We start from the raw sequence: 15,255 nt of genomic DNA, 5'->3' as shown, positions 1-15,255 counted from the left end.
TAATGGCAGATAGTATATCAGCATTTACGAAAGGGCTAGATGCTTATCTAATAGCAAATGGCATCGGACCATTAAACTGCCAATTAATGTCATAATATTGATGAGAAAGGTTGAACTCAATGGACCTGTGTCTTTTTTTAACATACTGTATGTAATCTTGTCACTCTATATTGGTATGTGCATCCAATAACAGTGATAAGATCAGCTATAAGAAACAGAACATTACAATAAAGGGCAGCATATCAAAGAGATGTCACAAGAGGTACGGTAGATACCTTGAACTTTGCTTTCAAATGTACAATTTAAAAAATACATATTATACATATACCAGTGTGAGAAATTTCTGAAATTGCAGTATAGCTTAAATGTGTTGTCTTACTGCATTTATCATGTAGAGAAAGTTTATACAAGCCACTTACTAATGTATTGTTATTATCCATATTGCTTCCTTTGCTGGCTGGATTAATTTTTTCTATAATATTATACACTGCTCATGTCCATGGGAACAGACCAACCTGCAATCCATCATTGGTGGTCGTGCTTGCACACTATAAGAAAAAGCATCAGCCTCTCTGGTTGCCGGGACTATGGGAGTGCACATACAGTAGGCTAGTGTTTTTTCCTATATTGTGCAAGCATGACCACCACTGATGGATTGCAGGGTGGTCTGTAACCATGGAAACAAGCAGTGTACAATGTGATGGAAAAATGAATCCAGCCACATAAGGAAGCAATATGGATAATTGTTGAGCGAGTCAAAGTTAACCAAGGGGAATTTGATCCGAATTTTAGGAAAAATTATATTTGCCACAAAGCTGAATTTCTTGGTGCTTTGTGGTAATGGATCCATTTTTCCTAACATGGTGGTAAAAAACAAAAAAATACATACTCACTTCATGTATTTGATTGTGGAGAGGCTGTTGCGGCCATTGCGCCTGTCCAGTGCGATGACATGGTAACGTTGGTGGCGTTTTCTTCATTTTAGATGGCTGCAACAACCTCTCCGCGATTAAATGGATGAGATGGGTATGTATTTTTTGTTTTAACCCCTATTAGCCCCCTGATAGGCTGAAAGTGACTCTCAGATGCCACGATCAGCATTGAATGCCGCATTTGAGGAGTTAAATGACGGGGGGGGGGGGGGGGGGGGGGGGGGGGGGTGCAATTGCCATTCTCCCTCATTGCGCCCACTCCATACAATGGAATGCAATTCATTATGAAGTTATTTGTAACTATTGGAAATAGCCGGTAAGCGTGTTAACGTACACACTGCTAACAGCTTAAATGGGCTCCTGCGAGGTTTTACTGGAATACTGGAAGATTTCAGCTCTGACCCCTGTAAAATTGTGAATGTGTCTCTGGACTATAACATGGACTATAATTCAGGATCAGATATTAGAATATTCATTTGAAAGTAAAGTGTCCAAAGCGAGCCACACAGTAGGCAGCTATTGTTTTAAGCCACTCTTGTCAACAGTTCACAGGGTTTTCCAAAATTGCCCAATCACTTCCTTTTAGCTTAATAAAACCTCCCAAATCTTTCTGATTAATTTGTATATCATCATTTTTGCATTTCCCTTTTTTCCTTTTTTTATTCCTTTCTTACAGTGGGTTTCGGGTCTTATTGTCTTGCACGCTGTTAAGCAGAACGGCACAGTGTTGAAATTACAGAACAGTAGCTTGTGCTTACACAATTGTCATAGCTCATGGGAAATGGTATCAATTGATTAAAGGTGATTGTGTGAATAACATTGTGTTGCTGTAACATGATGCTGAAAGTGATGAAGTAATGAATCTGTTGAACATAAGATCTTTGTGCTACTACTACTCCCTGTACTCAGGAAGAGTAAATAAATGAATTCACTTTTTGTTATATCGGCGCCCCATGCCCGCTGCTGTCCTGTTCTCCAGGCAGGCATGGGTGCCATTTCACTTACCCAGCTACTGCTGCTTTGTGCCTTACGGCAGTCCTGGGTGACTGGCCCTCCTCCTCCAGCAGCGGCACAGCCTCCAGAGTTCCATAGGTCCCTCCTTGCTTTTTTTCTGCAGGCCACGGCTGGAATTCTCTAATCAGGGCTCTTAAAGGACTAGTGAATGCACCCAAATTTTTCCCCAGCCTATTCCCCAGACCATTTCTGGGTATTTAATGCACGTTCTCTAAGGGGAGGGTGTCTGAGCAATAGGTTAATCTAGTTTGCTAGTTCCTGCAAAAGAGTGCTGCTATTTTGCCCATGTACCGAGTCTGACCTGTGTCTGGTTCCTCTGACTCTCCTCTACTACCTGATCCAACCTCGGCCTGATTAGCTAATTGACCCTTTGTTGCCTGCCCTGACTTCGGACATGTTTTACATATTTGTAAAGGTGCACCTTGCAGGTGCAGCCCACATCATTTTTGGGATGTAGCAATGATGTGCCTATATACTGTAGGACACCAAGTATATATATATATATATATATATATATATATATATATACAGTACAGACCAAAAGTTTGGACACACCTTCTCATTCAAAGAGTTTTCTTTATTTTCATGACTATGAGAATTATAGATTCACACTGAAGGCATCAAAACTATGAATTAACACATGTGGAATTGTATACATAACAAAAAAGTGTGAAACAACTGAAAATATGTAATATTCTAGGTTCTTCAAAGTAGCCACCTTTTGCTTTGATTACTGCTTTGCACACTCTTGGCATTCTCTTGATGAGCTTCAAGAGGTAGTCACCTGAAATGGTCTTCCAACAGTCTTTAAGGAGTTCCCAGAGATGCTTAGCACTTGTTGGCCCTTTTGCCTTCACTCTGCGGTCCAGCTCACCCCAAACCATCTCGATTGGGTTCAGGTCCGGTGACTGTGGAGGCCAGGTCATCTGGAGCAGCACCCCATCACTCTCCTTCATGGTCAAATAGCCCTTACACAGCCTGGAGGTGTGTTCGGGGTCATTGTATTGTTGAAAATAAATGATGGTCCTACTAAACGCAAACCGGATGGAATAGCATTCCGCTGCAAGATGCTGTGGTAGCCATGCTGGTTCAGTATGCCTTCAATTTTGAATAAATCCCCAAAAGTGTCACCAGCAAAGCACCCCCACACCATCACACCTCCTCCTCCATGCTTCACGGTGGGAACCAGGCATGTAAAGTCCATCTATTCACCTTTTCTGCGTCGCACAAAGACATGGTGGTTGGAACCAAAGATCTCAAATTTGGACTCATCATACCAAAGCACAGATTTCCCCTGGTCTAATGTCCTTTCCTTGTGTTCTTGAGCCCAAACAAGTCTCTTCTGCTTGTTGCCTGTCCTTAGCAGTGGTTTCCTAGCAGATATTCTACCATGAAGGCCTGATTCACACAGTCTCCTCTTAACAGTTGTTCTAGAGATGTGTCTGCTGCTAGAACTCTGTGTGGCATTGACCTGGTCTCTAATCTGAGCTGCTGTTAACCTGCGATTTCTGAGGCTGGTGACTCGGATGAACTTATCCTCCGCAGCAGAAGTGACTCTTGGTCTTCCTTTCCTGGGGTAGTCCGCATGTGACTGCACTTGGGGACACTTTCACAAATTTCCCAATTTTTCGGACTGACCGACCTTCATTTCTTAAAGTAATGATGGCCACTCGTTTTATCTTTACTTAGCTGCTTTTTTCTTGCCGTAATACAAATTCTAACAGTCTATTCAGTAGGACTATCAGCGGTGTATCCACCTGATTTCTCCACAACGCAACTGATGGTCCCAACCCCATTTATAAGGCAAGAAATCCCACTTATTAAACCTGACAGGGCAAACCTGTGAAGTGAAAACTATTTCAAGTGACTACCTCTTGAAGCTTATCAAGAGAATGCCAAGAGTGTGCAAAGCAGTAATCAAAGCAAAAGGTGGCTACTTTGAAGAACCTAGAATATGACATATTTTCAGTTGTTTCACACTTTTTTGTTATGTATATAATTCCACATGTGTTGAGCGTCACAGTGAAATGCTGTCTGTGCCTCCCCTCTGCTCCTGAGTGATAGATGTAGTGGTCTCCTGGTTGGATGCTACAGCTGTCACTCAGCAGTAAAACATTAAAAAGGGGGGATTTTGAACCTTTTGTAGCGGCGCAGTAAACAGGAGAATGCGTGCCAGGTGATATTATTAAAAGAAGGCTCTTTATTCTATCGTCAACGCGTTTCGAGGACGTACAGCCCTCTTCATCAGGACAATAATAGCCATACGCTATTATTGTCCTGATAAAGAGGGCTGTACGTCCTTGAAACGTGTTGACCATAGAATAAAAATCCTTCTTTTAATAATATCACCTGGCACGTATTCTCCTGTTTACCGCGGCGCTACAAAAGATTCAAAATCCCCCCTTTTTATTGCTTTAAGTTTTATTTCTATTGCCACATCTGCGGCAGAGAAAAGGACCTTGGCGGCAGTACTGGATCCCGCACACTGGACGGGCAAATGCCAGCAAGGCTATCTACAGTTGTTGTGGCTCATCACAACAACAAATGGTAAGCGCTTTTTATATATAGTGGAATTTAACTGTTATACAGCCACACACATGAGGCGCGGCTCATGTGGAAACCAGAGAACAATTTACAGTGAAGCTTAACCTCCAATGCACTTGCAAAAGCAGAACCTGACTGATCCACGATAAAACAAGCTGATCAGCTGTCGTAAAGAGCTTTCATGCCAACCAATGAAAAGTGCATGGAACAGTAACAGTCATTTTCATACAGTGCATCCCGTTTACAGAGGGAGACAAGCAAGCATTTTTCTTCTCACATAAAACATACTGTCAGCTAACAAATGGTTATTTGATTTTTTGGTGGCTGATCCATACCATTTTTACACTATAAAAGGATCAGGAATGATGGCTCCTATAAACCCTTGTCTGCCTATGGCACATACTAAAGGGCTTCAACAGATGCTCTGGAGATGGAAGAAAGGAGTAGAGGAGATTAAAAACAGGGACTTTGCAATTCTATGGAGCCCAGGTCTCTATGTGTCACAATCTAACACCATATATGCTAAACAACCATTGTAACTTATCAGTAGCATTACTGGGTGACAATCAACAAAGTATAGTGATAAAGATGTATTAGAAAAAGATTAAAAGAGTTTCTAGCACAACCAAGTTTTTAAGAAATGTGCTTTAACTGATAATTACTAGAAGACCAGAGTCAAAGAATTTGACATATCTTATAAAATTATTCTTGTACTAAGTTTATCTAAGGATGAGTTACTCTGGCCAATGGTTGGGGCAATTATTGGGAAGAAACATTCCCAGGAATGCTTGTACTGATAATTACCCTGCATCAAGTTGCTGCTTGTTCATCAGGTGAAAGTATCTGTGATGCAGAAACCAAAATCATAATTTCTGGGCAACAATCTGACCTGTATGAACAGCAAGCTGCTGCCCAGAAACAGTGATTGTCTATGGGGATGAGCGATGGCAATAGCGATCAGATGATTGCTGTATGTAAATGCAGCTTTTTTCCTCTCTGACAAGCAGATTGCCTGCTGAGTCTGCCTGTGTGTGTTACCTTTCAGAAGTTTAGGAGTTATCACAGTACCACATGACATAGTTACATAGTTAATACAGTGGAAAAAAGACACAGTGAAGCTGGGTTCACACCTGAGCGTTCGCGATGGAGCGCTCTGTATGCGCGATTGTACGGGCGTTTGCAATCGCGCATACAGAGACAAGCGAACGCCCATTGTCGCGCGTTCTCGGAAGTCTATGTACGGAATCGCGCGACAAGACGCCCCAAAGAAGCTCATGTACTTCTTGGGGCGTCGGGCGTTTTACAGCGCGATCGTACGTGCTGTAAAACGCTCAGGTGAGAACCATTCCCATAGTCTGAACCCAGCCTAAGTCCATCAAGTTCAACCAAGGCATAGGTGTGGATGTGAATTTTAGAAAAGGGAGTGAGATCCAAACTTCTACACATTTTCATAATTTTTTGTTATTCAATTTTAAGAAATCATTATTTTTTAAAACTGTCCACTGTTCCAGCTGTGGCAATGTCCTGAGGTAGACTATTCCACAGATTTACAGTATTTACAGTAAAGAAGTCTTCATGAGAGACTTTTTCCTCTCCAGTTGGAGGCAGTGCCCCCTTGTCTTTTGAGCGCATTTTATATGGAACAGCTTTTCACTGTATTTTTTGTATGGCCCATTTATATATTTGTATAGGTTATTCATATCCCCCACTTAGGCGTCTCTTCTCAAGACTAAATAAATGTAATTCTTCTAATCTTTCATCATAACTAAGGTTGGTATTACACCAGCAGATAAGGCAGATGTTTCTTCCTGACAATTCTATTTGTCTAACTGGAACATTAACCTGTTCTGGACTGCCCTCATGCTCTGCTCTTAGGCGTCTTTTACACGAGCATGATGGATTGGCTTCGGATGCGTTCAGGGTGCGTTCAGTGAAACTCGCACCATTTTGCAAGCAAGTTCAGTCAGTTTTGTCTGCGATTGCGTTCAGTTGTTCAGTTTTTTTCCGCGCGGGTGCAATGCGTTTTGATGCGTTTTTCATGCGATTGATAAAAAACTGAAGGTTTACAAACAACATCTTTTAGCAACCATCAGTGAAAAACGCATCGCACCTGCACTTGCTTGCGGATGCAATGCGTTTTTCACCGAAGCCCCATTCATTACTATAGAGCCAGGGCTGCTTTAAAAAAGCTGAATATAGAACATGCTGCGTGAAAAAAAAACACTCATGTACACAGACCCATTGAAATGAATGGGTCAGGATTCAGTGCGGGTGCTATGCGTTCACGTCACGCATTGCACCCATGCGGAAAACTCGCTCGTGTGAAAGGGGACTTATGGAAATTGCTAAATGTCCTAACAGATGTGGCAGATCCACACTAATCATGCAGTTACAGGAGCAAGGAGCACCTTGTCAGTGACAATGAGGCATAGAAGAAGACCGTCCCTTCCTTATCCATCACTGTATACAGAGTGCTCAGTGATCACTGTGTATACAAATAAGGAAGAGGCAATGCAGCTTCCTGCTCCGGTCACAGGAAATGATCATTGGATCCCAGGTAACCGCGTGAGCTGCTGGGTCTCAGCAGACACAGATCAGCTCTGCAGTGCATATTAGGAAGCTCTATTCTGCTTGTAACTGGAGCTAATGTGTCATCCCAGGAGAAATCACTAATAAATGAAATTGTAATGTTAAAATGGCAAAGTATGGGGGCACAAAGTTTAGAATAAAATAAAAAAGACAACAGTTAGAAAACTATATAAAAAAAAGAATGCATCCCTAGCAGCCTGCATCACAGCTTTGAGCTCCACTCCCATATTTACATGATCATAAAGAGCACAATTTAAAAATGTATTTTAGTTGCACAATGTGCTTTTAAAAAAACAAAAAAATGTGAAAAGCAAACAATTTTTTATTATTTTTCCATTTTCTTGGGTACAAAAAATAAAATACTGTAATAAAAATGGAACAAAAATGAAGCCTTATATATCACTGAAAAAAATGCAAAAATAATTTAAATAACCAAACAAAAAAAGTTACAGCTTTCAAAGCTACATGTACTACACATTTCTAGGAATTCTTGTGACACTATTATATATTCCTGCTAAAGTGAATTGCTGCCACATAAATGCAACTATTTCGTACCTTATATTAGGATACCTATGATTGTGTAATTGGATTTGATAACATTTTAATAGAAGTAAAGTCAGCTTTTTTCTAAATTATATCATGCCATTAAAATGCTCAAACTCTGTTCCATTCCAGTTGGACCAAGCCTATTTTGAAGAAAGGATATAAGCAGCGATTGGAATTGTCAGACATTTATCAAATTTCTACCGCGGACTCTGCAGATAATCTGTCGGAACGACTTGAAAGGTACCTAGATAATACATTTTTGGTTAAGGCGTATTTCAAAATCAAGGCAGCATCTTGTCGATTTAAAGATCTGTTTATAATCAATGTATTATTGTTAAAGAATGGATAGCTGGATATTTAGAAATAGCTTCTGATAAGCAAGATAATAGGGGAAATTTATCATGAAGGTAATATTTGAAGTCAATTTCTCTTGCGTCTTCAATGGGACCAAATTTATCAAATGTCGCATGTTGTTTGTAAAATTTTGCCGCATCTTTAACCCTAACACTTTTGTCTAGAAATACTACTCCATTTGTTTAATGCCACCTGTCTGTTGGAGTGATTATGCGACTTTTTTGAGACAGTGATGAATCTGGAGTGAAACTAATTAACATCGCTAACCACACCCACTTTATTTGGGGAATTTTTGAAGCCAGAATTCTGGAGTGCAGGGCTTGATAAATTCCCCCAATTTCCTTGCTGAATCCATTTTACAATGACAGTTATCATGGGATAATATGCTATCAATGTTTTGCTATCAAAAAATACTGCCCAAAACAGAGGACACATTTGTGCGGAAATCTCACCATATTGTGGGGTCGAGAACGACATATAGGAGCATGCCAAGCCTGAATATAGTTATCCCATATCATATACAGACATTTTTGTTATTAATCACTATATTAAACTTTATCAAGGGTATTCCCAATATTATGCTAATATCGTCCTAATATTCCAACATTTGAAATAGGTTTACATTGATGACCTATCCTCAGGATAGGTCATCAATATCTGATCGGCGAGGTCTGACTCCTGGCCTGCTCATCAGCTGTTTAAAGAGGCAGTGCTTCCTCGATGCAGTTGTGGCAGCGCAGTGTAATTACAACTGCTTGTCCCAATCATAGGTCATCTGTATAAACCCACTGCACAGTCCCTTTAAAGGGAATCTGTCAGCACATACCTTGAGATAAATGCAGCTGCAATGGGAGATGTGTGCCAAGTAGCTAAATATTACTCCATTTGTCCCATGTCGCTATATTGTGGCAATCCAGAGATATTAGCGATTTGATAATATGCTAATTAGCACCTGGATTCAACAAGGGTATTGCCGTTGCACCTCATTGCACCCAGAGCTCCAGTCAGTGTATGCGCCAGCCACCCCCCCTCCGCTATGAGTGACAGGGCCAGGCAGTGTAAAGGTAACTGAGGTTGGCACACCTGCTGTACACTAATGAAGCTCGTCGAGCAGATGAAACCCATACTGTGCACTCATCTGGCAAACTTCTTTAGTGTACTGCGTGCGTGACGAACAAAGATGTGCACACACCGCCATGAGGTTTGATACTCATAAAGGAGGGGCGGGGCTGGCGCATACACTGACTGGAGCGCCAGATGCAATGCAGCGCAACTGCAACGGTCTTGTTGCACCAACGAGCTAACTGGCATATTATAAAATCTCTAGATTGCCACAACATATCAACATGGGACAAATGGAGTTATATTCAGCTGCTCAGTGCACATCTCCCACGGCAGCTACATTTATTTCAAGGTATATGCCCTTTAATGCTTTAGACTCCATTTTCCTTATTGATGTGAATGGACTGTGTCGCAGTGTAAGGTGAAAATAGTTTTCAGGTGAGCCCAACGGGGATCCGAAAGTGCAATGTGAACCCAGCCTAATACATATGCATGCATTTCTTGGGTTTACATTGTATACAGTATATATGTATCATCTGTCATTATGTGCTGGATTATCCCCTCTGTCACAGTATAAAGGTGTTTCATGCTGAGAAACAAAGTCACAATAGGAATGTAAGCAAAGTTTTGATTTGCCTCATTTGTACATTGATAGATAAGATATTACTTTGTCAACAAGTCAGCTTTGTCTGCATTGTTACCAGTTACAATAGTCTGCCTTTGTTTTCATCATGCTGAGTACTGGATGATCTCCAAAAACGTTATTTGTCTATTATTTTGCACTGGTCTTAAGATCTCTGGCAGTTTTTTACACATAGACTGTGACCTTTACATGAATTAACTCCCTGCCATAAGATATATGGGTATCTAAATCTGTCAAATGCGTGAATGAGCTGCCCCTGCACTTACGTTCTTCGTGATCATGAAGAATGGATCGCTGTGCCATTCTGAAGCTTTGTTTTTATTGCCATCTTTACTTGATAGTACCAAGTTTCCCTGGAAATACCTGGAAATCAGAAGGAATGTTACAAGTGTAAACTCTACATTTGATGGATAACTATCTTGCTTTGTGTTCTCTTTCAGAGAATGGGACAGGGAACTGGCAACATCAAAGACAAATCCCAAATTAATCAATGCACTCAAACGTTGTTTTTACTGGAAATTTCTTTTTTATGGTATCTTACTGTATCTTGGGGTAAGAGGACATTTTTGATTATATATTTGTGCATCATACAGTATGTAGGTGTCTTGGCATTTTATAGTAACAAACTAATGATGATAGTAACAATTTACTGGTATTTTTCAACAGTTATACAAGTATTTTTTTGTTTCGTTTTTACCTACTTTTGACATTTGTGTTTTTTTTTACTATATATTATACAGTATTAAAATATTATATTAAAATACAAGGTCAAGGTGACACCTTACTGTGTTGGAATTAAAAGGAACCTGTCACATGCTGTTTGCCACCCAAATGGCCCCTAATAGGCGGTTATGTGCACTCTATACTTTTTGTCAGGCCTGTGTATACCTCATCTCAATAGATCTCTGAGCTCAGTAATGTGCACTCCACAATGTTTAAATTACAATTGTATGTTTAAAGGGGTTGTGCATCGATTTATATTGATGACCTATGTGATCGGTGGGGACATAACACCCGGCACCCCCGCCAATCAGCTGTTTGAAGAGAAGGTGGTGCTCCATGCGAACGCTGCTTCCTGTTCATTACACTGCATTTGTCTCGGAAGTGCAGTGTAAGGCCTCTTGCACACGGCCGTGTGTCCCCCGTTGCCGTATTGCGGCCCGCATACGGTGGGTCCGCAATGCACGGGACACCGGCCGTGTGCATTCACTTGAAAAAAATGAGCCCCTACATAAGACAGTCGCCCAAAAAAATAAAAAAAACTATGGCTTTCAGAATATGGAAACACAAAAAAATCTTTTTTTTTCAAAAATGCTTTATTATGTAAAGCTAAAACAAACAACCAAAAAAGGTTGTCATATTTGGTATTGTCGCCTCCGTAACAACCTGTTCTATAAAAATACCACATGATCTAACCTGTCAGAATAACATTGTAAATAACAAAAAATAAAAATGGTGCCAAAACAGCTATTTTTTGTTACCTTGCCTCACAAAAAGTGTAATATAGAGCAACCAAAAATCATATGTACCCTAAAATAGTACCCAAAAAACTGCCAACTTAGTCTGTAGTTTCCAAAATAGGGTCACTTTTTCAGAGTTTCTACTCTAGGGGTGCAAAATCTGCCTTCCAAAAACCATATGGCATTCCTTTCCTTCTATGCCTTGGTGTGTGCCCATATAGCAGTTTACAACCACATATGGGGTGTTTCTGTAAACTACAGAATCAGGGCAACAAATATTGAGTTTTGTTTGGCTGTTTACCCTTGCTTTCTTACTAGAAATAATGGATTAAAATGGAAAATCTGCCAAAAAAGTGAAATTCTGAAATTTCATCTCTATTTTCCATTAATTCTTATGGAACACCTAAAAGGTTAACAAAGTTTTTAAAATAAGTTTTGAATACCTTAAGGGGTGTATTATGTAAGCCTCAGAAAGTGATTTCAGACCTAAACTGATTCTTATAAAGTGGGTTTTAGATTTTTTTTTTAAACTTCCCCAAAAACTAAAATGGCATTCACAAAATGATCTAAAAATGAAGTATACATATGGGGAATGTAAAGTAATAACTATTTTTGGAGTTATTACTATCTATTATAAAAATAGAGAAATTGAAATTTTAAAATTTGCAAATTTTTCAAAATTTTTGGTAAATTTTGTATTTTTCTACAAATAAAAATGAAATATTTTGACTTAATTTTACCACTGTCATGAAGTACAATATGTGACGAGAAAACATCCTCAGAATGGTCTGGATAAGTAAAAGCCTTTTAAAGTTATTACCACATAAAGTGAGACATGTCAGATTTACTAAAAATGGCCTGGGCAGAAATGTGAAAATGGCTTGGTCCTGAAAGGGTTAATAACTATACATGACCTACCACCATTTGCAACAGATATTAATCTCAATACTATCAATATCATTCCATGATGCATGATAGTTGTCAAATTTGTTTCATCCTGGGAGATTTTCTCCTATGCAGAGGGTTGTGCTGGAGTACTAAAGGATCCTTCAGTGGGCTCAAGCTCTGACACTATAATGGCTTGCAAACTTCTTTTGGGGTCGAGTGGGCCTTTGATTTTTCTTGATTCAAATTAACCGATTTGACAGTATTGATTAATGGTCTGTATATAGAATGATAGCAACAAAGCTTATTATACAATTAAAAATTTGCATGAATCTTCTCAACATTTGGATGTTGTCTATAGATGGAGGTCGGGCATTGGGAACTATTTGTCATGTAGGCACACAAGGAACTGTAGTCTCCCTCTAGTTAAAAAGGTGAGAGAATGAGGTTCACACGTTTACAGAAGATATTTCTAGATGGATAAGGTGACTGTCAACAATCAAGCACATTCAGAAACTGACCTGCTAAGTGCTAAAGTACTGTCTGTAACCTATTACGATATAGACCATGAAAGGCATGAGTAACACTCCGTTCTCGGTTTTCCTAGAGGAAGTTGCCGTGTGACCTAATTGTGTGAGTCACTGAGCAAGTTATGGATTGGCCACCATCCAGTTCATCTTTCTATAAATGAAAGTCATTAAGAAAAATTGGGCAGTAGCACAAGAACAGGAAAATGACAGCCAGAGACTAGCCACAACTGAGTATTGTCTTCAACTGGATACACAGCTGTCAGGACACTTGTTTCCTATCCTTATTCTGGGTTCAATACTGCACTTCCTTATTGTTTGGTTCCTGTGCCTTCTCAGGAAAACAGTTCCTTACAGCTCATTCCAATAAAGGACCTCCTATTATCTAGTATTGTGAATTTGATCTTAAATGGTTAAAATACTAAAATAAACTGACATTACTATTTACCCTGTTTTTATCAATTCTATCTCAGGAAGTCACCAAAGCTGTTCAACCACTTCTTCTCGGGAGAATCATAGCATCTTATGATGAAAGTAACACATTAGAGCGATCCATAGCTTATTACTTAGCAATTGGCCTATCTCTACTCTTTGTCGTCAGAATGCTGCTCCTACATCCGGCCATATTTGGTCTCCATCGTATAGGAATGCAAATGAGGATAGCAATGTTTAGTTTAATTTATAAAAAAGTAAGTTATCTATCTATCTATCTAGTATATATATATATATATATATATATATATATATATTGCATATTTGTATATGCCTTCCCTTGTTTGCTAAGGAAGATCTAAATGTACTGTGTCTTTTTCTTCATATAGACTTTAAAACTATCAAGCAAGGTTTTAGATAAAATAAGTACCGGGCAGCTTGTAAGTCTTCTCTCTAACAACCTGAACAAATTTGATGAGGTAAGATATCCGATTCTGTCTATCCAGTTAGCAAATATTGCTTGTATCGCTTGTCACGTATATGGGGAAATAATCTAAAGCATATTTTACTATCTCTAGATTTATTTATCAGTACATAATTGTTACCTATGAAAGCATTTTGCCATTCTGCCATAGAATGATAGATGAATATAGCAAAAATGTCTTCTTATCAAAGTCAGCTCTAGTCAAGGGGAGGAAGCTTGGCAATCAGTCAAGGCTTCTGCTGAAAAGTACACATACTGCTAGGTGCACCTTAGCTTTTTCTGCCATTGCAGATTAACAAGGTTTGGTTTTAGCAAATAAATGTCATGAAAAATTATACAATTCTCACACTATGTACTGTATCTGCCATTCCATTGGAACTTTCATTGTTCATTCCCAGTGGATAGATCTGTTCGGGTAATGGGATGGACAGGCAGATGCATGGCACCATGCAAGAACTCGGAACAAAAATGTGATGTGAATGTGACGAGCTGCGCTCAGGTTTTCCTATACATAAAACATATGCAAAGAATATTGCTAAATACTGCTCTAAAAGGGAGTTAAATTGTATATGATCCAAAAACACACTCAGTATTACAAGTCACCAATTATATGGATAAATATAGCAAACAATTACAATGCAGCATTCATTTGTCAAGAGCAGCTAACAAAAGAAACAGTGAAATCTGTCACCCATAGGTTACAATCGCATTCACTTAAAAGGCTTTTCCAAGATTTCCTCTGCATAGGTCCTCAGTATCTGATCGGTGGGGGTCCAGCGCTCGGGACCCCCTCCTATCAGCTGTTTTGAGAAGGCAGCAGTGTTCCTGTGGGTGCAGCTTACCAAGCACAGTGCCATACATTAGTATGTGCTTGGTATTGCAGCTTAGCCCCCTTCACTTGCTTCTGTGTGAATTCCATTTTTTATTCACTCCCATGAATATGTTTTCATCCGCAAAAACACAGAAAAATAGGACCTGCAGTGAGATCGGAAACCCAGATCCATGAAAAAAACTGATGTGTGAATAGTCTCATTGACTTGTATGGAACAGTATACTACACATTTTAAAATGAATAGCACACTGAAGAAAATCACGGTTGCGTGCATGAAACTTAGACGTTACCATTTATCATTTTTGTAGCAACTGCAGGTGCACATATTTTTCTTTGTTTTTATTCTTTATAACCTTGAGGTTTGTATCCTATTCAGTCTTTTTTGTTTTGGGAAAATTGTGGACACAAATGCCAATAAATATGAAACACATCTGCTGGAGGAAAATATTTCCACTGTGTCCTTCTCATCCTGCAGTTATTGTACAGAATAGCAAGTAACAAGCAGTCGATCTTGCTATATACAACACTAAAAAGAGTTTTATCATATATTTTCTATTAGAAAATGTTTAGTTAGGAATGAAAAAAAAATTTCCATGGTAAAAATAATAATGAAATAATGAAGAAGCAGCACCACCCATCCCAATTTGGGAATAAACGTACCAATAGTAAAAGAGTAGCTTGTAGTGAACGTGGATAGAGATCCAGGTTGGGGGTCCCATTGAGGTGCCAACAGTAAAAAGATCTGCAGCACTCGCCAATTAGATTTTTAAAAAATCTGGTTGTTTTATTCAAACGTTTATGCAACGTTTCGACCATGACTGGTCTTTCTCAAGCAGTCTTTCCATGAGACATGTAAAGATTTATTAGAAAATAAGAAAAAGTCCGCCTGTTTTTCTAAATTTTACTATGAAATATAGTTATTTATATATTGGTATATCTCTATTATGGTCC

The 15,255-nt window shown here is 39.2% G+C and overlaps 1 protein-coding gene across 1 annotated transcript in view; it reads left to right on the top strand.

The window, feature by feature from the left end:
* CFTR (CF transmembrane conductance regulator) overlaps positions 1-15,255 on the top strand; it is a 196,509-nt gene that overhangs the window by 25,362 nt on the left and 155,892 nt on the right. Inside the window, exons 2-5 of the mRNA XM_044280293.1 lie at positions 7,755-7,865; positions 10,125-10,236; positions 13,030-13,245; positions 13,378-13,467. Of these exons, the coding sequence (XP_044136228.1) occupies positions 7,755-7,865; positions 10,125-10,236; positions 13,030-13,245; positions 13,378-13,467 (529 nt within the window). The remainder of the gene's footprint in view (positions 1-7,754; positions 7,866-10,124; positions 10,237-13,029; positions 13,246-13,377; positions 13,468-15,255) is intronic.

Source organism: Bufo gargarizans, chromosome 2 (genome assembly GCF_014858855.1).
Source record: "Bufo gargarizans isolate SCDJY-AF-19 chromosome 2, ASM1485885v1, whole genome shotgun sequence".
Lineage (NCBI taxonomy): Eukaryota > Metazoa > Chordata > Amphibia > Anura > Bufonidae > Bufo > Bufo gargarizans.
The sequence above is the reverse complement of the archived record's forward strand: the minus strand, read 5'-3'. Positions and strand labels throughout refer to the sequence as shown.